The sequence below is a fragment of the Peromyscus eremicus genome, chromosome 13 (genome assembly GCF_949786415.1).
Source record: "Peromyscus eremicus chromosome 13, PerEre_H2_v1, whole genome shotgun sequence".
Taxonomy (NCBI): Eukaryota; Metazoa; Chordata; class Mammalia; order Rodentia; family Cricetidae; genus Peromyscus; species Peromyscus eremicus.
This window is the reverse complement of record NC_081429.1, coordinates 41,695,077-41,722,982: the sequence shown is the minus strand read 5'-3', so window position 1 is coordinate 41,722,982 and position 27,906 is coordinate 41,695,077. Positions and strand designations below refer to the sequence as shown.

The following is a 27,906-nucleotide window of genomic DNA, read 5'->3' as shown; positions in this document are numbered from 1 at the left end:
AGGTTGCATATGCTGATAAACTTATGATTTGTTATACATAAAGAACGTATGAGGTGAAGGAGATAGGTCATGGTTATTACTGTCGGTGGAAAAAGAGGGGTTCTACTCGGCGGATGTTGGTGGATTGTCTTACCAGCTGGTGTGACTCAAAGTGGCTTTTATCTGGTGGTCACAGCCTTCAGTAAGAGAACAACAACCTAATCGCACCCCCTCTCTTCAATGTAGAGGACACAGAGGCACTGGGGTGTCATTATCAGGGCTGGATGGGTGGAATCAGCAATCCACGGTTATGCAAAGTATGTGTGCAACTGATACTGCTTGTGTGATTATCAGTGCTATCCAGTTCTATCAACCACCTCCAGAAAGGAAAGGAGGGTGTGAGGGTGGGGAAAGTTCACACTTGGGAGATAACCCAGAAAATGGGCCAGGTGCTGGGCTAAGATCAGTTTACAACAGGTCTTTCTCATGAGAAACTGGCAAGACAATTTATACCGCATTTGAAACACACTGTCCCCATTAACATGAGTGGTACCGGATTCAATTGATGAGCTAGCATCATTTAATCTAATGTGACTATCATCACATTGACCTTTGGATCTGTGCTTTAAAGAAAGAACTCCTCGGAGCTGGAAGAGTGGCATGATTGGCCAAGTGCCCACTGCAGAAGCCTTAGGACCTCAGCTCAGAGCCCCCAGTACTCATGTCATAGGCCAGGAATGGCAGTGCATATCTGTAACTACAGTGCTGGTGACTGGCATGGTGGCCATGACAGGTGGTTCTCCGGGAAAAGCTGGCTAGGCAGTTTAACCTAATCAGTGACCCCAGGTCCCACTGAGTAGTTATATGTACACATACACACACACACACACACACACACACACACACACACACACACACGCGCGCAGAGAGAGACAGAGACAGAGACAGAGACAGAGAGACAGAGAGAGAGAGAGAGAACGAGAGAACGAGAACGAACTATGTTTGACATAGTCACAGTCAACACATTGTTTCATATGAAATGTATAATTAGAGCAATTGATATTGTATCTTTAGTAATATGGACAAAGGTTGTCCCTTTGAATTGAAACCAGGTAACAGTTCTGAATTTTTAAAAACTTTAAGTGAAAAAGGCCATCTTTTCTATCAAACTCTCTGAGGGCACAAGGTCTATGCCTCTAAAATCCCCATGGATGCGTTTACCATCCTAATACAGGAAACTGTGCAAATATATTCAAAGGAAGAGTAAGTCAATAGATTTAACTCCATGGGGACTTCTCATAATAAAGGTGTAATTACCCAACTTGTATAAATTAAATAGTTCTTACAAGGCAAATTAGTGAGTTTTCAACAACCACGGCACTATTTGCTTTTTTAAAAAAAATCAGTATTGGAACATACATAATCATCTGATAACTTTGAACTTTTTTTTGTGGATAACACATAGCCCTTGAAGTTACAAGGACATGAGTAATCAAGACAGTTCTTCTTAGAAAAATTTAAAAATGTACAATAGGGAGAAAGATTTTTAACAGATGGGCATTTATGTGACACATCTGGTCTGGTCCCTTTTATAGGACAAAATTGCTTTAAACTGACAATTAGACATAAATAACAAGTTTCTTGAGCTAAAAAATGTCAAATATTAGAAGGCCATAAAACATTGTAAAAAAAAAAACCAACATTTTTAGAATGTTTAGAAATAAATTCAGTATTTATTCAGAACACAGGCTTATTCGCCGTACGTCACGGGACTTTAACAGTGGAAGGTCCCTTCAATTGCTGTAGTCGGGGTTATGATGTGGATATATAATACAAAGTGGTTTCCAAAACATTTCTTTTGAGTGATAGGTACAAAGAGAATTCTATGCTAAACAATTCTTTAAGTGAATGTCAATACTTTACTTAGAATTTAATGGAAAGTGTTGCTACAGACACGAGTTGATTTTATTATTAAAATGCGGGTTAAAAACCTGAACTAGAGTAATGTCCGCACTGACCTGCTTCTTAATTTCTTGCTCTCATACATGTTGGAAAAGGAACTCAAGAGTCTGATGTAATGGCACATTAAGGAGGATTTGGCTTTATTTAGATTTCACTGGACTTCTTTGCAGCAACAGTTTTCTTTTCAAATGCTTCTAACTGATCCTTTTGTTTTAGCACTCTCTTTCATAGGAATCAAAATCTGTCACCAGTCCATGGCCAAAGCTAATTTTTAAAATTTATTTTATATGAATGAGTGTTTTGCCTATGCTTAGTATTTGCACCATGTGTACACCCTGTGTCCACAAAGAACAGAGCAGGGCTTTGGATCCCCTGAAACTGGAGTTATAGACAGTTGAGAGCTTCCATGTGGGTGCTGGGAATTGAACCTGGGTCCTCTGCAGGAACAGCCAGTGCTCTTCACCCCTGAGCCATCTCTCCAGTCTTGACAATATATTTTTGATATGGCATAACATACTAATGACCCTGTGAGAGAATTCTTATTAATTTTTTTCACATTACAACTTATACAATGTTTTGTAAACACAAATATTTATATGCTTACAATTTATTTTTAAAACCTTTTTTGCATTTTCCTTTCCTTTTTTTTCTTACTTATTTTTATTTATTTATTTTTTAGCTAAGAGTATGTGTGTATGTCTATGTGTGGGTATAAGTACATGAGTATTGAAATATTAACGATAAAATACATATACAATTCTAGTTCCTATGACATTTTGAAAAACAAGAGGGTTGTTAGATATTTTTATTTAAAAGGGGTCCAGGGATTAATAACAATACTATTTCCATAGAGTATTAGCTATAATAAAAAAAAACTAAAAGGACAAATATAAAATATGCAACGTGCTGTTCAATATCTAGAAAGGAAGAGTTTATAATGATTTGTTAAACTGAAAATCTAAGCACAAAAGTAATATGAATTGTTTTATGTAGTAGTACTGACTCCCTGACTTGACATTAAACTGCATAAATATTACAATATATATATTATATATGTACTATATTTGTGTGTATAGTGTATATACACATATATGGTATATACAAAGGGATGACTATATGGTAAATCTCAAGACTGCTGGAGAACAAGAGTTTAAATCTGAGTGAGCATCTTCAATTCTTCTACCACTTCACCTAATAGAAATCTGGGACATAGTTTTCAAAGCGTAGCTCATTTCTCAATGTGTTGAAAGCTTGTCAGTGCTCTTTAGCTAATGCTCTGTGGATAACACATGTCAGTTCTTCATTTTTCCTTTTACTCTTTCTCCTTTGTTAAAATGAAATTATGTGTATGGCTGTTCTGCCTGTGTACGTCTGTGCACCGTGTGAATGTACTAAGTACCTTCAGAAGACAGAGCATGAACCCCCGGGATTAGAACTACAGAACTGAACCTGGGTCCTCGGGAAGAGGCACAAGTGCTTTTAACCCCTGAGCCATCTCTCCGGCCCTTTGGTTCACTCTTAGTTATGTCACTTGAATTACTTGGGGAAAGTTTTCTTTCTGAGATGTGAAAGGCGGGGAATAGCAGAAAAAGAACGTGGTCACTGTGAAAAGCTGATGGCAACCTTTATTTAATGTTTCCTATGCATTCACTTTAAAATTTAAAATAAACTGGAAAAGCTAAAAACAAAACAAGACCGACAAACAAGGAAACAACCAAGTTTGGAAGGCTGGAAAGTGCTCTTGTAGGCTAGGTCGACGGCTGGAAGGTTAACAAAGAACATTTAGCACCATGGCTAATCGTACTCCAGGAAGACTGCAAAGATGAATGAAAATAACTAGACAAAGTGGTACAACTAGTTGCAGCAACCTCAATCTTTTTTTTTTTTTTTTTTTTTGGTTTTTCGAGACAGGGTTTCTCTGTGTAGCTTTGCGCCTTTCCTGGGACTCACTTGGTAGCCCAGGCTGGCCTTGAACTCACAGAGATCCGCCTGCCTCTGCCTCCCGAGTGCTGGGATTAAAGGCGTGCGCCACCACCGCCCGGCGCAACCTCAATCTTAAGCCCAAGTGCCAGACTTACTGTTTAATAGGGCATGTGCATGCTCCCCCCTCTTCTCCTTCCCCTTCCTTTGCCACTAGTAGTAACTTTAAGAGCGTTTTAATGGGCAGTTCCATGTACCACATGGAGCAAAGGCGACAGACTTTGGAGTTTGACTGCCTTGGTTCGAACCCTTTCTCTGCCTCAGCCTCCTCTCCAGCATGATAGGAATAACAGCGAGAAGTTCTCTTAGCCAAACTCCTCTATTTTCTCTGCAGACACACCGATGAGTAACCTGAACGTCACTATCCCTTTAAGAGTTCAGTATGAGCACTGGGGAGAGAGCTCATCAGATAAAGTGTTTACTGTACAAGCACTGGGACCCGAGACCCTAGAATCCAAAAAGACTGTCATGGCAGTGCACTTTAAAAATCCCAGCGCTCCTTCAGTGAGATGCAGGCGAGCCAATCGGCTGGCCTGGCACATGTAGATATGAATAGAAGAGAATCCTTGCCTCTAACAAGGTAGAAGGCAAGGATCAAGCACTGAGGTTCTTCTCTGACGTCTACATGCCTGTCATGTCGTTAGTACCACCACACTCACATACCACACACACACACACACACACACATAGACACAGACACACACACACACACAGACACACACACATACAAAGTTAAGTATGACTGTAGTCAAACCTATTGATGTCAGCTATACCTGTAAATATAATCATATAAATCAATCATGGATTCAAATTCCAATAATTACAAAAAAAGAGCTTTCTATTAAAATGAATTTTACCACTTTGGAAAGAGTCAATGACCTGATAAAAATATTGCTAAAGAATGGTGGGCAAAGAGAATCATAAAGATTACTGAATAAAATTACCAAAATTGAACAGAGATAGCTTCACAAATCTTTTTAAACTCTTTGAAAAACTAAGAATAAATATAAGTATAGATGATGCATTATGGATATGGTTTAGGTTAGAAAAATTAAACCTAAGCTCCTCTCTGAAAAAAAGGGCCTGCCTTTATACCTGAAGATACATCGTTGGCTCGGCAGTGGTGGCCAACGCCTTTAATCCCGGGGGGGGGGGGGGGCGCGGCAGAAACACACAGGCAATATTTATATGTGTTGAAGCAAAGGCTTTTTCATTAAAAACATTTTCCCTGTTGCTAGACTTGCTCATATGAATATCTCCTTTTGCTGCTGTGAGAAAATGGAGTTTTAATTAATTAAGCAATCCATGGAAAGTGCTTAGTACAGTGCTATGTAGTGATTGTTCATGAATGCTAGGTATTACTTATAAGTCCTCACTACCGGGCCAATGTAACTAATCATGACTACTTTGCGTCCTTTAAAAATGTGAGTCCCACATTTTGAAGAGTAACCAGCTTAAATGGTCATCATACAAGACATTTTATATAGACGTGCATGTATAGTAGTGCTGACTCTATACATTCCAGAAACCTTCTGAAGTGTTTGCCTTTCTTAAACTAGAATATTTGTGACAGGAATATATAATGCTCACCAGTACCGGGCCTATTGCTACCAACTACTAACAGAAATCAACACGGAGAAGTTTCAAGTCTTCAACACAGGAAGCAGATACGTGGCGCTAATATTCGATATGATTATTAAATACAGTAGACCAATGACAGTAGTTACCCAGAGAGAAGGGCAGCAAAGTTCTTCCTATGAAGAATAATATTCATAAAAAAAAACCCAGAATTTGATGAAAAATCACCGTGAAGCACTAATTCTTAAGCAGCAGTTAACGTGTTTGGCTTCCATGGCCATCTTCTCAGCTTCTTTGCTCTGTGCTGCTCCTGCAGAAAGCTGATTTCTGTTGTTGCAATAGGCTCCCCTTTCCTGACCTCTGGTTACACTGAGTCAAGGTGAGGACCAGAAAGATACTGGGAGGTGGAGAGTCAGTGTGTATGGACTATGTCACAGGCTGGCAGGGGCTGCTTTCCTCCACTCAAGTCAGGGCTCACATCCTTGCTATGTGATTCCAGTGACTCCTTGGCCCCTTGCCTTTCAGACTAGTGGGATAAACAGCACCCTGAAAGAGCTGGCTTCAGTGCTTCCGTAGGGCAGGCCCTGTGTCTAACCATTTTCTTGCAAATATCCACCCTTGAATGGTCCCCACAGAGTGTTACATTGTTTACAGTCAGGACCATTAGAACAGCAAGAGTTATGGTAGCATAATGGCCTAAGGCTGTCCAATCAGTCAAAATAGAATTTGATTTTGTTGTCAAGGCTTGAAAAGAGTTAAAAAGAGCTAGACCTTGGTGGGATACTGGAAAGCCTTAGCAAGGTGTTGTTGCTGCTCGTAGCATGGAATGAAATGTGGCATAGGGTAAGCACTGGGAAACTGTGGCATCTATATGAGAACACAGGTACAGTAACGGAAGAGAGAGTAAAGCTTATCTTGTGACTAGTTTTAATGGTTCTAAGGGACGCACAGAATGAAAGGACAAGAGGAAAGCCTTAAATGCTCCAGTCAAACAAAGGTGGGATCTGAGAGAGTTTATCTGCTTTAAAAGGCCATTGTTTACCTAAGCCTAGAGCAAATAATGCTGAAGACTAACCCAAAAGGCTGATTTGAAGGGCTCTGGAATGGTACTGCTGTATAAAATGAGCAATACCCAAACTACTAGTTCCTGGCCATGGAGCAATGACAGGGAAGGGACAATGCATCCATGGGTGAATGACAGATGTTAGTGACACTATCAGAATATGGAAAAAGTTGGAGTAGGGAATGATGTTATACAACTAGTAAACTGTTTATTAGGACAAACCACTGTGAAGGTGGGCCTGAGGATGAATGTAGACTGAATCCCACCATAACACCAAAATCCAGTGTCATTCACCCTAAAGTCTTTACCACAGCTACTATTCTCAAGTACTAACATGATTTCTTTGTGAAATAGCTCTTATCACCAGAGTTCATTGGAAGCAGTGTGCCTTCTCCCTGTAGGGACACCATACTTTCACACTCTGACCTTTCCTCACCATAATAGAGTCTGGAGAAATCTTGATCGTTAGCTACATGAGACAAGCTAGACTTGGTGACCAGTAAGCAACAAGCATCCCAAGACCTGTCCTAAGATAAATGCTAGAAGGCAGTGGATAGACTCCCCTAGAGTCCATGAACATTCTGGTGAAATATTATGAGCCCAGTGGTCTGGGTTTGCTGAAACAGATCTTGTGATAAATTTCTGTAACCTGCAATTTCACAAAACTTGGTCTCTGGATTTTAAAAGATGCAGAGGCCACACTGGAGTGTGTTGCTTTGACATATGCCCTAAATAATCCAGGGTGCCACTTTTGAAAGGAGCCTGGGGCAAAAGGGGGCCTGCAATATACCTCCCATGATGAAAGCTCCCTCCAGCCTTGGCTTTTTAAGATCCAGCACACACAATATTTCTAGAAAAACTGATGGCAAGGAGAGGTGCTATATGACATCTTTGTCAGGTAGAGCTCAGCGTGCTAAGCTCTAACGGTTTTGTATAAAGATCATTGACCAAGAGCTATTCTCTATTTAAAAGGCTGCTCTTAATTTGCTAGTAGATGCTAATTATGCTATCCCAAATCACACACTATGAACTAGGTATTATCTGAAAATCATATAACATAAGAGGGATATAACAGCATTTCACCACTAAATGAACTTGGACCAAGCAGTTGGAGATCCCAAACATGCTTCATGAGCAAGTGGTTCGGGTGTCCATGGCAACTGCTACTCCACAATCTGTCTCCTTCAACCTACATCAATCACCTTGTGGCGTGGTATTAATGAACAGCTAATAGAGAAGGAAATGCTGTGGGGCTAGTTTGCAAATGAATTGCATAACCCTTGGTGCTCGCTATGACAACCGTGTTTAGAGAAGCTAGCCTTGACAGAGTGGAAAAGAGATTCCTCAGCAGCCGGGATTTTAACAAGTCATCTTGATTGTAAACTGTGTATGGCAGAAGAGACAGTCTGAGGAAATGACACATGTCATGGCCATATGCCCAACAAAATAGAAGATTGGTGTTAGGAGTCTATGGAGAGTTATATAGATGTACCCTTCAGAATTGACACGAAATATGATGATATGGTATCCTACATTAATTTCTTCTTAAAAGAATCCACTGTGGAGAAGGCTAATAGTAATTCGGGCAAAGTAAGACATCCATAGACAACAAAGTGTTTGCCTTACCACCCTAGTGTCTGATCAATGGACCCATGTTCAAATGATAACAGAAGCAGAGGTAGACACTGTGAACTCAGTTCCATGTGCTCCCTACCCTGTAACTGATTTAGCTACTACCATTGCTGGACTCAGAACTTTTCAGTTCTGAGTCCCTGTTACTCCCCAAGCGATCAACCAGCAAGTGGAGTCAGGTAGGTTATACTGGACTCCTTACAATACAGAAAATGGATATATCTATCCTCATAGGGACTGAAAGATGTTTAAGGAGGATTTCCCATTGCTTCCTAGGCTGCTTCCTGAGTGGATTTAACAGAACATCTTACCAACTACCATGATATCCCTTATCAAACTACCTTCAACAAGAAAATTATTTAACAGAAAGAAATACGACCAACTCAAACCTAGAGAATTCATCCACATTCCTCACGTTCCACCAGCCACTACCTGCTGGCTAAGTGGAGTGGTAAATGGCCTACCACTGGAAGGCTTCCTGTATGGCTGCCATTGAGGCACAGCTTAGTATATTCTATGGATACAGCAACATGGCCTAAAGATACCCTGTCCACAGAAAGAAGACATGAGTCTGAGAACAAAGAGGTTAAGATGTTTACAATTGTTGTATGAAGGTAAGGCAAAAAGTCATATCCATAAACTCTTATGAGGTACACAGTCCTTAGTTCAGTAACACTTCAATGAGTTAGAATATATAGAAAGCTGATGGAAATATGGGTATCTCTTCAAAATACCCCTCAACTTATGATACTTTTCATAATAAAATAATACCTCTGTAACTGTTAACTAGAGTAGCATAATTTTCAAAAAATACATGACATGTAAATAAATGAATTATTTTTGAGTTAGGAAAGTAAAATATATTCTTAGAACATGTTGTTTTCATATGCATGTTAATTTAACTTTTATAACTGTCCCAAATTTAATAGTTAATGTTTAAAATTGCTTTCTATAATTTATATTATCTTAAAAAATGAAGTTTGGCCTTAATGATAGCAATACAATGTAAAGAAGGCTAATAATGCTTAAACATTGCCCCACATTCCAGTGCTGTGAATTACAATCTGTCAATGTACATGAGAATATCACTTTCTCAGATCTTCACATTAAAATTAAAATTTAACATGTCATTATAGACAAAGCACATACAACTGCTCTGAAAGTATTTTATTATAATATTCTACCTTGAATTTCTCAGCAATGGCAGTTCATGCTCAAATCAGATGAGATTCATTCCGATTTCTGACTATTCTTCCTCATTTATATATTGCTAAGCTAGTATTGTCTTAGCACATCAAACATTCTAGATCATTAAATCATTTATGAAGCAGATAAAAATGTTCAGATCTTTCCCAATAAGTACAGTTTAAAAGCTAGCAAAATAAGGCGAGTTAAATGAAATATAAATTCCTCCAACAGTTAATTTTCTAATGAGTAAGTACTTTCAAGTTTAAAAAGAACAATATTTGATTGCTCACTGAGACCTAAGCCTGAGTACTACTGGACTGTTAAGAAACTCTACAGCTTTCATGTTTTCTGGAAACTTCAGAAAGTAAGTGTGACATTTCCCTAGGCTCCAGTAACCCTGGATTAAACATAATTACTACTTTGATAATTATAAAAATTAAAGAAAATTTATGTTCTAGCTGCAACAAAATCTTTAGTGGCAGTGTCCTTTTTTCACGGCTGTTGATCTTTGAAGATCCATGTGTATCCTACAAATGCCACTAATAACATACAAGGCTCTCTAGGCCACGGCTACATGCTACTTAAGGTAATGCTGAACACCTTCTTGACTTTATCTTTGACTTGGTGACACTTACCAGAGTGGGTCCTGAGGTGTCCTGTGAGAGCGTCCCTTCTTCTACAAGCATAGCTACAGAAAGGACATTTGAACGGCTTCTCTCCAGAGTGTAACTTTATGTGTCTCAGAAGGTTGCCCTTCTGGGTGAAAGAAGCTCCGCACTGGTTACAGTGGAAGGGCCGTTCCCCTGAAGACAGAGTGGGAAAGAGCAAGCAGGTTACTGTGAGGGAACGATGTGCCAGCCAGTTAACCACAGACAATTCCCTAGGCTCACAATGGACATCGTCCATACTTTCTCCTAGAAGATCTCTCTGGTCACACTAAGTTCTCAAACTTTAAGTCAAGCAGTCATTTCCTCATTTAATATAAACTTGACAAGATTCCTGTCACTGGCTGAGAGGAACAATAAGAGTCTCTACCAGTGGCTCAACAGCTAGCCAGCTGTCACCACTCAGCTGACCGTTGACTTCCATAGAGTACAATCATCCTCACATCCCATTAATGCTTAGGAAGTACTGATTTAAATTTAGGAATGAAGAACCAGAAGTCAAAAATGGCAAAGTATCTGACAATACTGGCACTGAGATCTGAACCACAGCAGGCATAAACAACAAATAAACCTTCAAAGCCTACAAAGGAAATCTCTGGATAGAGATGAAGAACTCCTGGTCTCTTGGCCATTAATGAAACCTTTGGCAAAAATCCCCAGTATACCTGAGAGAATCCAAAGAATACTTTATTTCCAGATATTTTCTGCACATTATTTTGTGAAAAACATCTGTTGAAGAGGAATCTTTTCTTATGGTTCTCTATCAGTGAAGCTGTTAAAAAATTATGTAAGCCTGCATTATCGGTTTTGTCTATTACCCTCAACTGGTAGTTACCAATGTTATCAAAATTAACAAAATCCATATAGGCAAGAAGTCAGTAACACTGCCACAATCAAATGGATAACATTATCAAACTATGACGAAAATACTCTTACTTTTCATTTGCTTGTCTCTAAGCATAGATAAATGACAAACTGACATATAAATATATAGCAAAAATATCTCATCCTAAAGCTCAAAGTTTAGAGAAAACCAAGCTTAAACACTTCCTTACAGTTGAAAGGAACCTTTTCTGCATTTGTTACAGGACAGGTACAATTTCCAGTTTTCCTGATTGGTACACTGAATTGTCATGCTCCTGGGTCTTTGGCTAGAATATTTATATTGGCAGTGAAGTGAACCTCAGAACATATTTGGCCTGTTATATAATGTAAACCCAGGGTTTCTCTATTAAAGAAAGCTGGGGAGCAAAAATCAGATAAGCTTTCATCACTTTCTGGCAGCTGCCACTGTTACATTCTGTCACACAGTTTTGTTACAAAACCTAAATAATTTAAAACCAGGTAAGATCAAGTACATACTGGATTCTACATCATTCATTCCTTTAGAAAGTTAATGATGTACGTACCAAAAGGTTTGTGCATGGCATTTTTTTTCTTCTTAAAAAAAAAAAAAAAACATGGTGCCGGGCAGTGTTGGCGCACGCCTTTAATCCCAGCACTCAGGAGGCAGAGCCAGGCGGATCTTCGAGGCCAGCCTGGGCTACCAAGTGAGTCCCAGGAAAGGCGCAAAGCTACACAGAGAAACCCTGTCTCAAAAAATCAACACAAAAAAACAACAACAACAAAAAAAAAACAAACATGGAGCTTTTAAAGCTAAGTTACAAAAGGTCCTAAGAAAGACATTAGGCTAAAAACTCAGCATATTAAAGTTAGCTTAGACCGAATTTTATTTAACTAGTTTGATTTGTTAAAATCTAAAATGTCTCAAAGAAGTCTTATGACTTAGTTTTAAAATCTAATTCTGGCTGAGAGAGGTGATGCATGCCTTTAATCCCAGCACTTGGGAGGCAGAGACAGGGGATCTCTGAGAGTTCAAGGACCGTTAGGTCTACAGATTGAGACTCTGTCCCCAAAATCTAATTTTGATCAAATATTCTGTTTTGTTTGTTGAGAAAGGTCTTGCAGTGTAAGTTGAATGCATAGTTTTCTTGCCTTAGAGTGCCCAAAGGCTTGTTCTTTGGTGTGTGCTGTGATGCCGGGCTCTTAAACCTAAGTTTTTAAGATCTTTTTAAATTTCATACACATACACAATATAGCTTTGATTCCTTGAAATTCTTTTCTCCAAGGAAATAACAGAGTGCAACTTTAAAATCATAATTATCTACTCTCCACCCTGACGTGGAATTTTAATAAAAGGAAAGACAGGGATACTTCAACAAAGTAGCTTTGTGAATAAAAAAGACAGCAAACATAAATTGTACTTTTTACTTCAACTGTTCGATTTTACTCTTGGACTCTTTCTGTGTAAGTTTCTCCTAGGAGAGTGACAAACTGGCACAAAATAACTTTAAAAAGAATTCAAATTAGTACGTCTGTTGAAAATTTTGAAATCATGTTTGCGTTAGCAGCAAGCTGATTTACACTGTCTTTAAATCATTTATAATCTTTGAATGGGTGGTTTTAATCTCTACATTAAAGTAGTTAATTCGGCATTTAAAATATTAATAATATTAAAGGGGAACCCCTTTTAAAAAGAACTTTTAAAACTAATTTTAAGGTAACCTAATCAAGTTTTATGAACGTAAAGATGGAGTAACTACGTGTTAACATTTACAGAATAATACTCCAGGTATCTTCGAAGTTTTTTACTAAGAACACCTCATAGAGGGGTGGACAATGAGATGAGCTCCATGTCCATCTGGTATGGCTCTGTTGCTGGGTGTATAAGGAGGACTCCGTGTCCACAGGCATGAGACGTAAAGAACAAGGCTAGGTGTGCTTTAAACAGTAGCTCTTCTCTGATAACAGAAAAGGCTCTAGCAACAAGCTACTCCGATTTCAACCAGATCCACCTTTGAGAAATGCTGGTGTGAATCACTATGACATCTCCATCAGTTTGCTCTGTGGCTGTCAGCTCCAGGCTCTATTCATTTTAGTATGAAATCTGTTTAACTATGCTTAGTGCCTTGATTATCTAGAACTAGATAGCACTCTGACGACATAGTTGTTTTATTGCATTCAACACTGAAGTTACAATTAGAGTAATACTCTCAATACCACTACTATTAGAGAAGAGGATAAACCAGATTAACTGTTCTTTGTATACATAACTAAATTCTAGGAGTGTTTCAATAGAGTGTATATCTATCTACCTATCTATATGTATGTATGTATGTATGTATGTATGTGTATGAACACATGTATAGTTAATTAATAAAAATTAATTGACTCAATTTTTACAATTCTGTAGGAATCCTGATATTCAATGTTGTGGAATATTTCCCAGCCTATACATACAGGTAGAATTATTTTGAATTTAGGGTAAAAAAATTACCTACTTTTTCTCTATATAAGTACAAAACAATGACATATAGTCATGAGGGCTTTAAACAATGCATAATTATTTTAATTTGTTCTTCAAACCAAATGGAGAATCAGCTGGCTCTTTTTGAGTCAGTTTATATTTTATATAAAGTATTATGTTCTTCATATACAAATGGAAAAAAAGTTTTAACAACCTCACAGATTCTTTGCTTACAGTACTAATATTGTAGAGCAATCCAATTCAAAACCAAAGTAGGTTATTGTATTTGTGACAAGTGATCTTCCCACTGGTGGGTACAGAAGACTAGACTAACAATAAAGAAAATTAATTGAGATGTGGTCATAGTAGTCCTCGCATCCATTTTAAACCTGATTATAGGTTTATGTTGTGTTTCATGGCTTTTGGATGCATGGTCTTAGGAAGCTCAGCTGGCCTTGAACTTGTTCTGTAACAGAGACTGGCCTCAAACTCTTGCTCTTTCCTGCCTCCGCTTCCCTGGATTACAGGTGTGTTCCATCATGCTAAGATGGTATTGTTCTTGAAACACAAGCCCACCAATTTACTGGTTGCCTGAATTAGTTTATACATCATTTTTTATTGTGGAGAAATGAAATTTCAGTAATTGATAAAATTTTACAAACACATCCAAAATGTGTTTAAGCATTCAAATGGCATGTAAATGAACAGGAACCAGTTTGCTTCTGTGACTCAAAGACAAGACAGTGTTCCTGTGTTGGGCTAGAAAGCCAACAACCAACGTTAGAGAGCCTTGGAGCACGAGAGTGGCTAGAAAATGCTGTAATTTACAAAGACAAGAGAGCTACATCCTAAAGAGAAGCAAACCGAAGGGTTGCCTACGTTTATAATGTTATCACATACTCATGTTCACATGTGAATTGAGTCTCTACAATTATTTATTTGTTTGTTTGTTTGCTGTTTGTTTTTCTGTACCTATACTCCCAGCGAAGAGTGCCTGGAGTATCTGATGAAAATATTACCTGATTATTTACTAAAGTGACAATGCCAACGAAGTGACAGCCAGCCATTAAAAGACACTGGAATTGGCACTTTAGTAGAGAACAAAAGAGGAAGAAGCAAGGTGCAGCAGATCTGATACCTCATGTAATTGGAAGAAATTGGGTGGTTACATACATTCTTATTCACTGTCAATTGTACATTAGATCTCTTAGGAGCTTCCTAAGGGCCTCACAAAGGATTTAAGACAATGAGCGGCTTTTGTTTAGCCACAAATACATTTTTTTTTAAGAGTGGGAAACTCTCTAATGAAGACAGTAGTTCCTACTATTACAGAGAAACACTTGGTTAGAGACTATATTTTGACTATACATTGCTACATTAAGTTTAAAGAAACACAAAGAAGCTTGTCACCAACAGTATTACAGGAGAATTGAGACCATGACAATCAACTGGAATCAACTAAGTCATCAGAAATCCATAGTCAAGTCCTATTTGAAGATGCCATATCTAACGGAGTGTCACAGCATCCTAAGTTCCTCTATGAATATCTATTGAAATTACAAAAGTCTCCCAGATCTGAAGAAGGAATTCTAGTTTTTAAAATAGGTCAGTAAGGCAATGGAGTTGGTGCTATTGAGTGAACTTTAAATGGTTGCTTGGGTTTTTTCTCCTTGCCCTTACCAGTGAGTCTCATATTCTAAGATGTGTGCAAATCTGTGTAGTGATTTATAAACAAGTCCTATACCAATGACATCATTTTCAGTGTTTAAATAATTCCATCCCACTTTCGTTGTAAATACATAGTGGAAAGTGGAGTAGGTGTTGAATTATTTTATTAAAAAATGAATTTCACAACAGATACAAAAAATATAAATTAAAACTAAGTCTTCAAGAGACAGTTCTAGTGTTCTTTGAATTTTTCTAACAAAAAAGATTTATTAAAAATCTTTCCAAACTAATATTTAGCATAAACTTTAGTCTTAAACTTATCAGTAAATAAAATTCAACTGCAAGATAATTCAATTCTTTTAATATTTCAAATGAAAATTACTCATTTAAATCGGTGTTATGTTCTTCAAGACACTCACTCTAACATAATAATAAACATAGCTTTGTAAACTCCTTTTCTCAGCCAGTATTATTTCATGAGCATGGAATAAAAGTAGATTAATTTTATAGTCCTGTCCTTTTTTTCTTATGGAATAGAAACCAAAGCTTGGTATATTTTAACTTTTCCCAAGACATTTAAAATATTAAAGGAAAAATTCATTAGTGATATAAACATTTTTAAACATGACATTCTTTTAAAATAATATTCATAACAAAGCAAAACTGCTAATTGTTATAGTTATAAAAATGCATACATTGGAAAGTAGATGATATGATTATATTAATCTGAATGTGAAAATTCTACTGTAATATAAAAAGTATCAGCCTTAGTTTATAGTGACACTTTATAATAAGTTGTTGGTATAGTAACATTCCACTTGTGTGTGTTGGAATTAAACTAGCCTAGAAATCAGAGTAACATGGTTCCAGCCTCACTAGTGACCTTTTCCAGGTAAGAGACACAAGTTAGACAACTTGATTTTCTTCAAGTGTGTGTCATGAGAGGTCTGAACTAAAAATGCTTTAATGTATAATTATAGCACATATTTTAGAATAAAAATTTTAAGTTGATTATTTAGAAGTAAAATTTTAAAATAAATTTCTTCCATGTGATTTCTCATTCTTTCAAAAGAATATCACATTTTAAAACTGAGAACATTATTAATATTTTACTGGAGAATACTATCACATTTTAGTAGAAAACATAGTCCTTAATTTTTTTTCTTTCTTTTTTAGAAAGGGTCTCACTATGTAGCCTTGGCTAGCCTGGAATTCATTATGTAGACCAGGTTGGTCTTGAATTCAGAGATCCTCCTGCCTCTGACTACCCAGTGCTGGGATTAAAGGCGTGTACCACTATACCTGATTTGAAAATTTTTGTTGTTGTTTGGTTTGGGGACAGTCTCATGTAGCACAGGGTGGCCTCAAACTTTATATAAGTTAGGATGACCTTGAACTTCTGATCCACCTGCCTCCAATTGCCAAACACTGGGATTACAGGTGCATGCCACCCTGCCCTGCTCAACTTGAAACTTCATCAAAAATTAACTGTTATCCCTTAAAACAATACACACACAACTTCATTGTGTTGTGTTTACCTACTCTCCCCTGCCTTCTTTCCCTCCTGTCCTTCTTTTTTCCCTATGTCCCTCTATCAAAAGCTTTGAGAAATTTACAGAACACTGTCGCCTCCTCATCTGGCCTGTTTTTATGAAGTACTTGTATCTCTCAATGCGTGACAGCATATACTAAATTATCCACAGGTACTTTCCTCACCTAATTCCAGAATTCCACATTTCTACCTACATCCCTGCCATCCTTTGACTTTTCTCACCCTAACCATCTCTTTCCAGAGTGAAAACTAAAAGTGACAGCCTTGAACTAGAGAAAGCACCCTCCTGCTACAGAGACCTTTGGTCGGCAAAGACTGACCAGAAACAATACTTCAAGGAGTTAACCAAAGTGAAAATGGTTCATTCCTACATAAATGTGTGAGTGCTATTTTGTAGTATAAGGTCCTAGGAAGCAAACTCTATTACCTGCCCATGGGTATGGTAAAATAGGTATACAAATATAAAAAGATTAAATTACTCAGTGAAATTCTCCTATACCTTTTGAACCCCTATCATATTATTGCTATATTAAGAACTGTGAAAACTGAATCCCAAACTTCTTTTCTGACATGCTATTCAGATTTGAAGGCTGGAAGTCAAGACCCAGGCTACTTTCTGCTTCCCAGCAATCCAATACTAGCAGAATTCTGAAAAGGTAACTTCACATTGCCACCCCTGAATAAAAAGGAAAGAGAGTAGATGTCAGGTAATATCAACATCAGATGCCACGGGCAGTCATCAGGTTATTCATTCAGCTGCTTACCAGTGTGACTCCTTTTATGTACCATAAGCACATTGGGCCCAATGCAAACCATGCCACAGACGTCACATTTCAGTTTACCATTCGGAAGCCGGATTCCTCCCTCGCCTTGAAGGTCCTGGACTTTCCTGTTGTCAGCCAGCTCGCCGCTCTCAATTAGGGGTTCTTCTAGGCTGCTCCCCTCATCATGGCCCCTGATCTCGTCTTCACGGCTCAGGGGTTTCCTCTCACACTCTTCATCACTCTGCATTTCTAGCTTTACAGAATTTGCTGTAATTTAAAAGAATTGAAGACATTTGTTACGTGCTGTTACCCTCTTTTCTTTCCTGTCCACTGTCACTCTACGGAGCGGATGGGAAGGATGTACTAAGTCAATCCACACTGTGTGCAATGCTCTTCTAGGGAGTGAGCCTCTGGGGAGAGTGAAGACCGCTCAGAAGCACTCTAAGTGAACAACGGACCCTCGACTTCCGCTCCTCCTCATTTATTTCACTCAGCTACATTGCTTTTATGCAAGTCCTGAACTAATTCTTGTGTTTTTTAAAGTTGCTCACTGCAGTTAATAAGAATGAAAAGCACGCGTGGAAGACGCAAGGTTAAAAGTTTCTTAACCCACTAAGCCACACCTCATCTTAATTGAACAATCACGTTCATGCCACATTCTCTGCTTCCCATCAGAGTGCCTGTGTCAACCTGCTTCTGCGCAGAGCAAAAGAAACAAGTCAAGATCTTAATCCCACAAACGTCTGTCACCAATGAAGACACACTGTCAAGGCAAATGTCCCCAAGTCAGACTAAACACAAACATTCAGCTCAGAGCTGTATCAGTGTGAGGGAAAGTGCATAAACCTTGCCATCTTAAATTACCCTGTTTTTGTTTCCTACATGCAACAAAAATAGTCCTCTCTGGAACATACTACCAGGTTGTGAACCAAAGCGCTTGAACGCTGATCTCTGCAAATCAAAGAGCAGCCGGTGACAGCATAGCATTCATGTACACACTTGCGACTGTTAAGAAACTTAATGCCTTCTGTTTGCTGTTTTTGGATCATCCCACAGAAAAGTTGGAATTCTGTTAGCACAGCCCTTGATCTAAATGGCTCAGTCCTTTTACAAAGTAGAGGCAGGCTTTAAATTAGTATCAGGTTTTCGGTCTCGCGATCTTGAAAGTTTCTTAAGAATCCATACTGAAGCTCCTCGACATAACAAATTAGATGGTTCCTGCCTGTATGCCCTGTTTACTACAGTTGTTTTCCTGAAAAGGTGGTGTACTCTTGATTCATGACTATTGCTTACCAGGACAGGGTGCCATCATGATGGCGTGTCTCTGGCCCTCTCTGCAGAGCTCTCGAATCAGAAGCAGTGTGCTACAGAGTGCCAGCAGTATAATCCTAAACTAATTACTTAACCTATGAATCTTAACATTGTGCATTTGAAAAGCGGCAATGAATTCAAATTGCTGAATAAGGTTTGGGCAGAACCTTTGGTAAGAGTGGAGATACTTACATTCTTAAATTGTTAAGCATCTTAGTATTTCTCCTTGTCTTCCAAAAAAAATGGAGATGATAATGCCTCCACTTTGCAGGGTTGATCTGAGCATTAAATTGTTAAACTCAGTACTCATGCATCTCTCTTTTTCTTCAGGCAATATGGTGCTACAGTTACTTTGTAAGATTTTGGTGAAGATTAATTAACTTACACAATGTAAACTGCTCTATAATCCACAAAGGGACAGCCATCCTTACTGAATCTAGCAATTTAGAAAATGATATGATCCTATTGGATTTTTAAGAAGAGACGGGACCATATTCTACTCAACACCATATCCCCGCCCCCCAGCAAGCCTGCTCACAAACCTCGTGATGTATAGGAGCTGTTCAAGCAGTATTCACTCACTAGTTTTACTAAAATCATTATGTATTTCATTCCTCCAGCCCTGTTTTGTGTTATAGTTTCCATGCCATTGTAAAGAAAGACAAACAATATGAAGGATTGAGTGAGAAAATTAAGTCATTTTTAGCAAATGCTCAGAATCCTTCAGTCTCTGCTTCTAAAGAAATCATGATCATAATGCTCACAGTTAGAAGTCTATCTGAATCCATTTAAAATGTAAAATAAATTATATATCTAGACTATCAGCAGAGATTTATGATCATCCATTCTCTGTTGCTATTACATATATAGATATCCACACAGAAGGATCAGTGTGAAAAGTCTTGTATTTTTACAGGCATTTAAAAGTATGAACAAACTTCACTGTTATAAATTTAAATGGTCTTTCTGAAAACTGTACATCAACATTATTTGCCCATTTTTCTACCAGGTTGTCAAACTTTTCTCACTGAGTTTAAATGTTTTTTTTTTTTATTCTGAAAATCAAAACCCCAAACTCCCTAATATCTAAAATGATTTCAGGACCAATGTGACGCCATAAGCAGAATACTCCACAACCAATGACACAAGCCAGTTTGTAGCCAGCAGGGGAACATGCTGGAAATACCGTAGATAACTACTTCCGTTCAGACTGCAGGTGTCTGCCCCAGATACCTCACTATGCAATGCAAATATTCCAAAAAACATACTCTATTAGGAACACTTCTCCCTAGAATTCCTCCCAGGCCTATTCCCCGTTACCCGGGAACATAGGCCTGCACTGCTGATGTATTTTGCAAATATTTTGACTTTCCATTTTATTCATGAATTAGCTACTGTTTGATAAGCCACATTTAACCACCATGAAGCTTGCCAGAGTTCCTCTTCAGAACTCAAGAAAAATATGCCTGCATGTTCAGACTGTTAGCATAAAAGTATAGATCTTTCAAATATCAAAATAGAATGGAACTATAAAAAAATACAGCTTGATTTTAAATATCAGAGGACACTACAATGAGGATATCCAAACCCAACAACAATGGACATAGATAAAATGTCTTTTTAAAAACACCGTCAGATTAAAATATCCTTGTGAGGAGCTATTCTCCCTAGATGAGCATAATGGAGGCAAACACTGGGGGAATGTTTATTTCTGCTGGAATTGAGACAGAAAAAAATGATAAAGTATAGTATGGGTTTTTTATACCGATGCTGTAAGTAATCATGCTTATCATATGTAAATCTGTGTCCCATTGCTTTCCTTATATAGTAAATTAGTAAAATGTAACATGTTTCAATATACACCTCATACACTAAACTTCACCCAAAATGGTAGCCCATTTACAAAAAATTTTCCATTATAACTCATTTCTAATGTCTGTGTCTAAAGTTGAAATCCTATGTTAAAGAAGCAGGAAATTAAATAAAATGTCCTTTAAATCCTACCACTAAATAGAAGCCTTTCTAGTTCCAAAAAAACTATGGTATGTTTTTCTTTCAATATAAGATGTTTCTAATTATGACAGACAACCTATAATGTTTTAAGTATTTAATGATAAAATTCAAGTGTTAGGGAAAAGGTATAAATTTAAATTTCCACATTAAGAAAGAGCTGACTGACTATCATTGTTTAAAGCATAGTGAACCTAATACAACTGTCAATCACTAAATATAATATTAATTATACTTTAGTTTTCAATTTTGGGAATTGGAATTTTAACTTTCACTATGTGGACTTATTTTCACAATGTGGTCTAGGAATATGTTCTCATAAACAGGCTAATTTCACTCTATATAAGTCGGAAGCTAATTTGATATTATGTAAGTCTGATGTGTTCTTCCATACTGTGTAATTCAAAACTATAAAAGAAGCTCTTTAGAAAAAAAAAATGACTTCTCAGCCAAACAATCTTCTATTATAAGCTTCTTTAATAAGCATACTGGGCTACCTACACTCAGAAGCTCCACCATACTGGGCTACCTACACTCAGAAGCTTCACCATACTGGGCTACCTACACTCAGAAGCTTCAAAATCATCATTGTGTCAAGATATATACATCATTGTGTCAAGATATAACAAGGAGTAGAGGGCCACACTAGACTTGCCGTTCATTCCTTAGTGAGACATTAACAAGAACACTGAATGCAAGTTTATATACAGGTAAACAGATACAGATTATTACAAAGCATGCATGCACATACACACCTACACACACCCCAAAAACTGAAAATTTAAAAATGTTTTTGAAAAACTGAAGTAAGTCATCAATTTGACAGAAAGTACCCTGGAAAACTGCTCTTATACTCTACATGATTATCCTACACATCCTTGCAAATGCAGAAAACACATCACAAGCCCCTTGTATTATTTCCTGTCTGGGAAGCTTAACAAATCTGCTTGTGGGTTAGTAGAATCAGGTCATACTAGTGATAAAGTTTTAATTTGTAGAAAGCTTATATCATCAAAATATTCTGATAATTATACTTCCAGTTCTGGTTACTACATTATTTCCACAACTTTTCAACTAAAATTTAATAAGGTTATTTTTGAAAACCAAATTCTCTTTTATGAAAAGTAAAATCTATCCTCTCAACACAATTAAAAATTACCTTCATATATTCCACCATGCATATAAAAACTTACTTGTTAAAAATTTTTAAATTATTTCATATTTCTTGAAGGAATCAGTCACCAGAGATGGCAAACTCCCATGTGTTGCAAAGGCAGATGCTTGGGTGAAATTTGAGTTATGGATATATAATAAAATATTCAATTTATTCAAAATGTCCAAAGGATGTTGTATAAGTAAATTATATTAGTGAAATATCTGTTTTTAGGTACAAACTCCTTCATGATCTCTTTTTATATGCCTACTGCCTTGTTAATGCATGTTTCTTATTAAGTAAATGGGTTTTGTTTTACTTTTAATCGCCAACCACCAATAAATGTCAAATAAAATATAATAAGCAGCAGATGTTTTAGTGTGTTCTACCCTTTCTTGGTGAGAAGGTTGTGTTAGGGACCTAACCCAGGTCTTTGTGTATGCTCAACAATCACTTGGCTTGACTTCTACTCCTGGCTGTAGTTCTCTGACTCCATTATTATTATCATTATTATTATTATTTTACTTAAAACAATTTTCATATTTAAAATATTTAAATTAAACATTTAAATATATTTTATCACGTTCTTTCCCTTCCCCCAATTCCTTCCTCTCCCCTTCTCTATTTACCCAAATTTAAGTTCTTTCTCAAAAATCAAGCAAAAACTCAACTTCTAAAGTAAACTCTGTTTTTGTTTCTTGCTATGTGAGGGAGATGGTCCATGTGAATGTTACATTCATGTGCGGATACAACACTACTTCACATTTGACTTTTTAGTTCATTCTCATCAACTGATCTACTTTTATTTTACAATAATTGTGGTGGAAAGTAAAAGTGCATGGTTATACACATCAAACTGAATTAAATTCTTAACAGCTCTGAAGCTGTTCCTAAAGTTATTTTGCCATTTGTTTTTAGATGCTACCGTGTGTGTGTGTGTGTGTGTGTGTGTGTGTGTGTGTGTGTGTGTGTGTGAGTGAAGGCCAGAGAACAACTTTGAGGGTAGTTTCACAGGTATCACATGCCTTTTAAACATTTATTTTGAAACAAGGTCTCTCACTATCCTGGAAACTTACCAAGTACACCAGGCTAACTGGCCAGCAAGTCTCAGGGAATCCACCTAGATATGCCTTCTCATCCCTGGGACTGCACCCCCACGGCACCACATCTGGCTTTTGACATAAGTTCTGAACACTGAACTCAGGTTCTCATACTTACATGGCAAGCATGTTACTACCTCCCCAGCACTAAATTTAGAATTAAAAATTTTAATGGAAGCAAATACTAAGGGAGTTCAAGTAATGTTAGTTTCATAAGAAGAAGAAAAGGAGACTAGAATGTCGTTCTTCCCAAATTAAAGCGGTTATCATGTGTGATTCTATTTTTATATACTCGGTTTCTGCTGTATAAGAATTCAAGTGGGCACTTCAGGGATTTTAAAACTCAGAAACAATTTCTCTCAGTCTATGCTAGTTACCTGAAATAGCGTTAAATACACTAATTGATTCAATACTTCTATCTAACCATCTGAAGTTGAATCTACACGAATATAACTTTCTTTTAAACATTAGAAAAAGACACACCAAACTTGATGAAATCTGGGTTACTAGTCCAGCAGCTGTTTAAATAAAGTGTTAGCAAACCAAAATAACTTCAAAACTGACGTAAAGGACAATTATTCACCAAGAATCAAACAACGGGCCAAACAAAATAAAAAAAATATCATAACCAGAGTTATCTTAAAGTACGTGCAATCATTTTTAACTCCTCGGTGAAGTTTCAAAGGATATAAAAACTTTATTCCTGTTAAGTGTGGGGAAGTGATGGGTAAATCCTGCAAAGCAGCTCCCTCACAAGATCTTTCAAGTGTTTGTTTTACGGAGGGTTGGACAAGTCCAGACACTGGTGTCAGCCGAGCAGCAGCTATGTGTGGGCAGCACTATTAGGCTGCTCTTCCCATCACCTTGAAATGTGGCCCGTGTGTGTGTGTGTGTGTGTGTGTGTGTGTGTGTGTGTGGTGATGTTTGCACGTCTGTGTAGTTGTGTGGAGGGTTCCAAGCTGAGTGTATTCTTCCGTCACTTTCGACCTTATTTTTGAGACAGGGCTTCTTCCTGAGCCTGGAGCTCACTCTTTTGGCTCTGCTGATTGGCTAGCTAAAGACCTCCATCGATCCACCTGTTTCCACGTTGCCCTCCACGCCACCCCAGTGCTAGGGTTACAGATATGTGCCCTGAGGCCTGACGTCAGTGAATATTGCTTTTTGACATGGGTGCTGGTGATCCACATTTGGGTCTTTATGACAATGCCTCAGGCACTTACCAAGTAATGCCATCTCCCCAGCCTTTCCCAGCCAAATAAATACAACACTGAGGTCAAATCTGCTGTTTTACTCTTTTCAGGAAAGTTTTTAGGCCGCAAGTTCTCTTTCTGTGAAACTCATGTTGTCCTAACACTAAGGTGACTTTATTAATGCATAAGTTTTAATTTTACAGTGCCCATCATTACAGTCATCAAAGGTTACACAGTGTAAAATCAGTAGTACAACAGTGCTGTCCTCACATGACCTCACACACACTAGCCACTTACTATGCACTTTGTTAAACCATTGCTGCTGACTTATGCTTTTTTTTTTTTTTTTTTTTTTTTTTTGGTTTTTTGAGACAGGGTTTCTCTGTGTAGCTTTGGTGCCTGTCCTGGAACTCGCTCTGTAGACCAGGCTGGCCTCGAACTCACAGAGATTAAAGGCGTGCGCCACCACCGCCCAGCTTTGACTTATGCATTTTACTCTACTTCTTAAGTTACTGAAAACTTGCAAAATTTAACCACACCTGAGAAACTTAATGATATAGAGATAAGTTTTAAGCACAAAATATCATCAATATCACTGTAGGAAAGGTGATTGTTCCAGACTACTAACAGATTTAATAGCAAAAATCACTAAAGTATATTTTCATCTTCATGTTATGGATGAAAATATCAGTGAAATAACAAGTTGAGTTGCACAGCAATTCAGAACCAACTAAGACTGGGACCCAGCACTCACTGAGAACCAAATTCTTACTATATCACCTGTTCATTGTAAACAGGGCAGTGACACGTTATTAGTTAACAACAAAAGAAATGCCAACACATTAAGAAAGGATAAGTTAGCACAGTGTGTACATATAGAATTCTATGTCTAATACGGGTAATTAGTTTGCCAGTTTGGGGTAAAGAAAAAATTGTGTGAGTCTGTTTGGAAAAAAGACCAGCTCTTACTGCCAAGTTTTCTGAGCATGGATTTCATCTCATGTAAGAGCAATTGACTTTGAACTGGTGTTTGGCAATCATGTGTTTAACATAACTATGGGAGGCTTACAAAACAAATTATATTGGGAAATATTTTTAATAAGAGGAGAACAAAATTCTTAACCTGACTTCTGTAAGAGGGAAAATCATTACTATACAATCCAGCCCAGTGGGCATGCTCCCAAAGGGAAGCACAGCACAGGATCACCAGAGGCCACTAAGGACACTTAACGAGGTCAGAAGGCAGTAAGGAATGGAGCAACTCCAACAGAGGGAAGATCCAGCCCCCGGCTCTTCAGCAGCTCAGCACAGCAGTCTCTGAAGTGACAAGAGAGTCCAATGCTGTCCATACTCTGGGTTCCACCCTCCTTGCGTGGTCATACCTATTGAGATCAAGACTGGAAGGTCCTTCCAAGGGCTTCCAAACACACTCTTACTTGTCTGCATCATTTAAGATTCCACATTTGGCCAGTGCGATGCAGGTTGGTCAACGTTAAAGTAGAACCCAGAAAAACCTATCAAGTAGTGACGAAGAGAAAACCTGTGATTAAGAGACAGTAACCTGGACAGCTGCCAAGCAAATCTTAATACTTCTAAGTCTATTTTGGTTTTCCACAATGTGGCAGCAGCATTTCTCTTTACAACCTTCATGTCTGGCTTCTGGTTCTACTGAGTGTCCTACAGAGCCTCTATGTCAAAAGAAAAAAAATCACAAAGCACCACATGAGGAAATGGAAAGGGTACATTAGAATACCTGTCTTTAAATTACTAATGTATGAATGTTAAGTCACCTACCAAATATCCTCATTTCCTATTGTATGTACAGAGTGGATGATATCCTCTACATAAAAACCACAAGACTGCAGCCACATAGTCAGTTAGAACAAGCAAAGATTACGAGCACAAGCTAGATCCTGGAGCTTAAGAACAAGTTCGTTCACTTATTAGCCATAGGACCTTAAAAAAAACCTGTCTCAATTTTCTTGTCTAATAAGTATCAAGATATTACATTCTGAGTATTAAGCATAATAGTATACATAACACACAAAGCTATGTGGCTTATTAAAAAATTTGGATAAAACCATATCATAAATGTATACCATTAAATAAGTTGAATGTTTGGTGTATCGTTACTAAAGTAAAGGTAAGAAGGTCCCACAGTGGCATTTAAGACAATACTTACAAACTGGTATGTAATAAAGGACATAAATAATAAGCCAACAGTTAACATAATGCTAAGTGGAAAAAGCCAAAGGCTTGTTCTTCAAGATCTTGAATAAGACAAAAGTGCCCACTTTCACCTCATATATTCAGCACACTACTAGAAGTGTTAGCTAGAGGAAGAAGCCAAGTTGCCAGTATTTGCAGATGACATGATCTTTTATATGGATAAAAATCACAAGGACTTCATTTAAAAAAAAAAAAAACTATTAGAAAATAAGTACAGCAAAGATGCAGGATACAACATCAGCATACAAACCCCAATACTGTCACAACAGAGCAGCAGCCAGTTATGGGAAATAGAAATCAAGACAGGAATCCCATTCACAAATTGGTACAAAAATTGCCTAGGAATAAACTTAACTAAAAGGCAAAGAATTTATATAGTGAGACTTATAAGACATTGGTTGAAGAAATTGTAGGGCATGCACAAACAAACTGAAAAGAAACCATGTGTTCAGGGATGAGAAGAGCGGACACTATTAAAATGTCCACACTGCCCAAAGTCAACTACAAGTTCAACGTAACTCCTATGAAAAGCCAATGACGTCCTTCACAGACAAGTTTGGGCTGTTGTTACATATAAAGGCAAGGGATCTCTCTCTGCTATTCTATTTTCACTCCAGTATATTCTATATTTACTTCAAATATTTGAGTCAAATGAAAAGTCTACATGTGGTCCCAAGATGCAAGAAATGGGTAGCTAATAAAGCACTTGGACTAGTGAGAAAGGAAAAAACAAACAGTGATTAACGGTAATTTACCAGGCAAAATTTTTAACAGATCTGTGCGAAATACTGATTTTCTTCAAAGTAACAGCATCACATTTATTAACTATGAACATACCTTATTTCCTAACCTTAAGGAATGAACACTATCTATAAAATAGAATACACACACACACACACACACACACACACACACACACACACACACGTAACAGAAATCAGTATTGTTACATGCCAGTTATCTGGAACAGAAATCAAGAAGCTACATCCTTGACAATTGCGACAACATAAATAAATAGACAAAATTCCTACAAATAAATTTAGCCAAAGAGGCAAAATCCCCTCAAAGAAAAATAATAAAACGCTGAAGAAACTAGAGTTGGCGAGATGGCTCAGGGAGTAAAGGTGCTTGTAGCCAAGCCTGTGTACTGGAGTCTGACTCACTCCCAGAAGCCTGTGTACTGGAGTCAGACTCCCAGAAGCCTGTGTACTGGAGTCAGACTCCCAGAAGCCTGTGTACTGGAGTCAGACTCCCAGAAGCCTGTGTACTGGAGTGAGTCTGACTCCCAGAAGCCTGTGTATTCGAGTCAGACTCCCAGAAGCCTGTGTATTCGAGTCTGAGTCCCATGTCCTGCAAGTCATGCTCTGACCTCACACATGCTAATGGCACGCAGATGCGTCGATAAAAACTTGCTCACATTCACAGATGATAAATAAATACTGCTCTAAAAGAAATTGAAGAGGCCACAAAAACAGGCACAAAACTCTCAAACTGCCGGAGTAAGTAGGTGGAAAGGTGAAAAGCAGGAGGCATCACATCATCACACTTGAAGTTGGGCTACAAAGTTTTGGTGCT

General features: G+C 37.8%; 1 protein-coding gene across 5 annotated transcripts in view; it reads right to left on the bottom strand.

Moving 5' to 3' along the window:
- Ikzf2 (IKAROS family zinc finger 2) overlaps window positions 1-27,906 on the bottom strand; it is a 156,011-nt gene that overhangs the window by 35,483 nt on the left and 92,622 nt on the right. For 3 of the 5 annotated variants that reach the window (XM_059278299.1, XM_059278300.1, XM_059278304.1), the window contains 2 exons: window positions 17,339-17,605; window positions 10,018-10,185 (listed from right to left, as the gene is read on the bottom strand). In XM_059278299.1, the coding sequence (XP_059134282.1) occupies window positions 10,018-10,185; window positions 17,339-17,605 (435 nt within the window). The remainder of the gene's footprint in view (window positions 1-10,017; window positions 10,186-17,338; window positions 17,606-27,906) is intronic. The other 2 variants (XM_059278302.1, XM_059278303.1) reach the window with 1 other exon arrangement.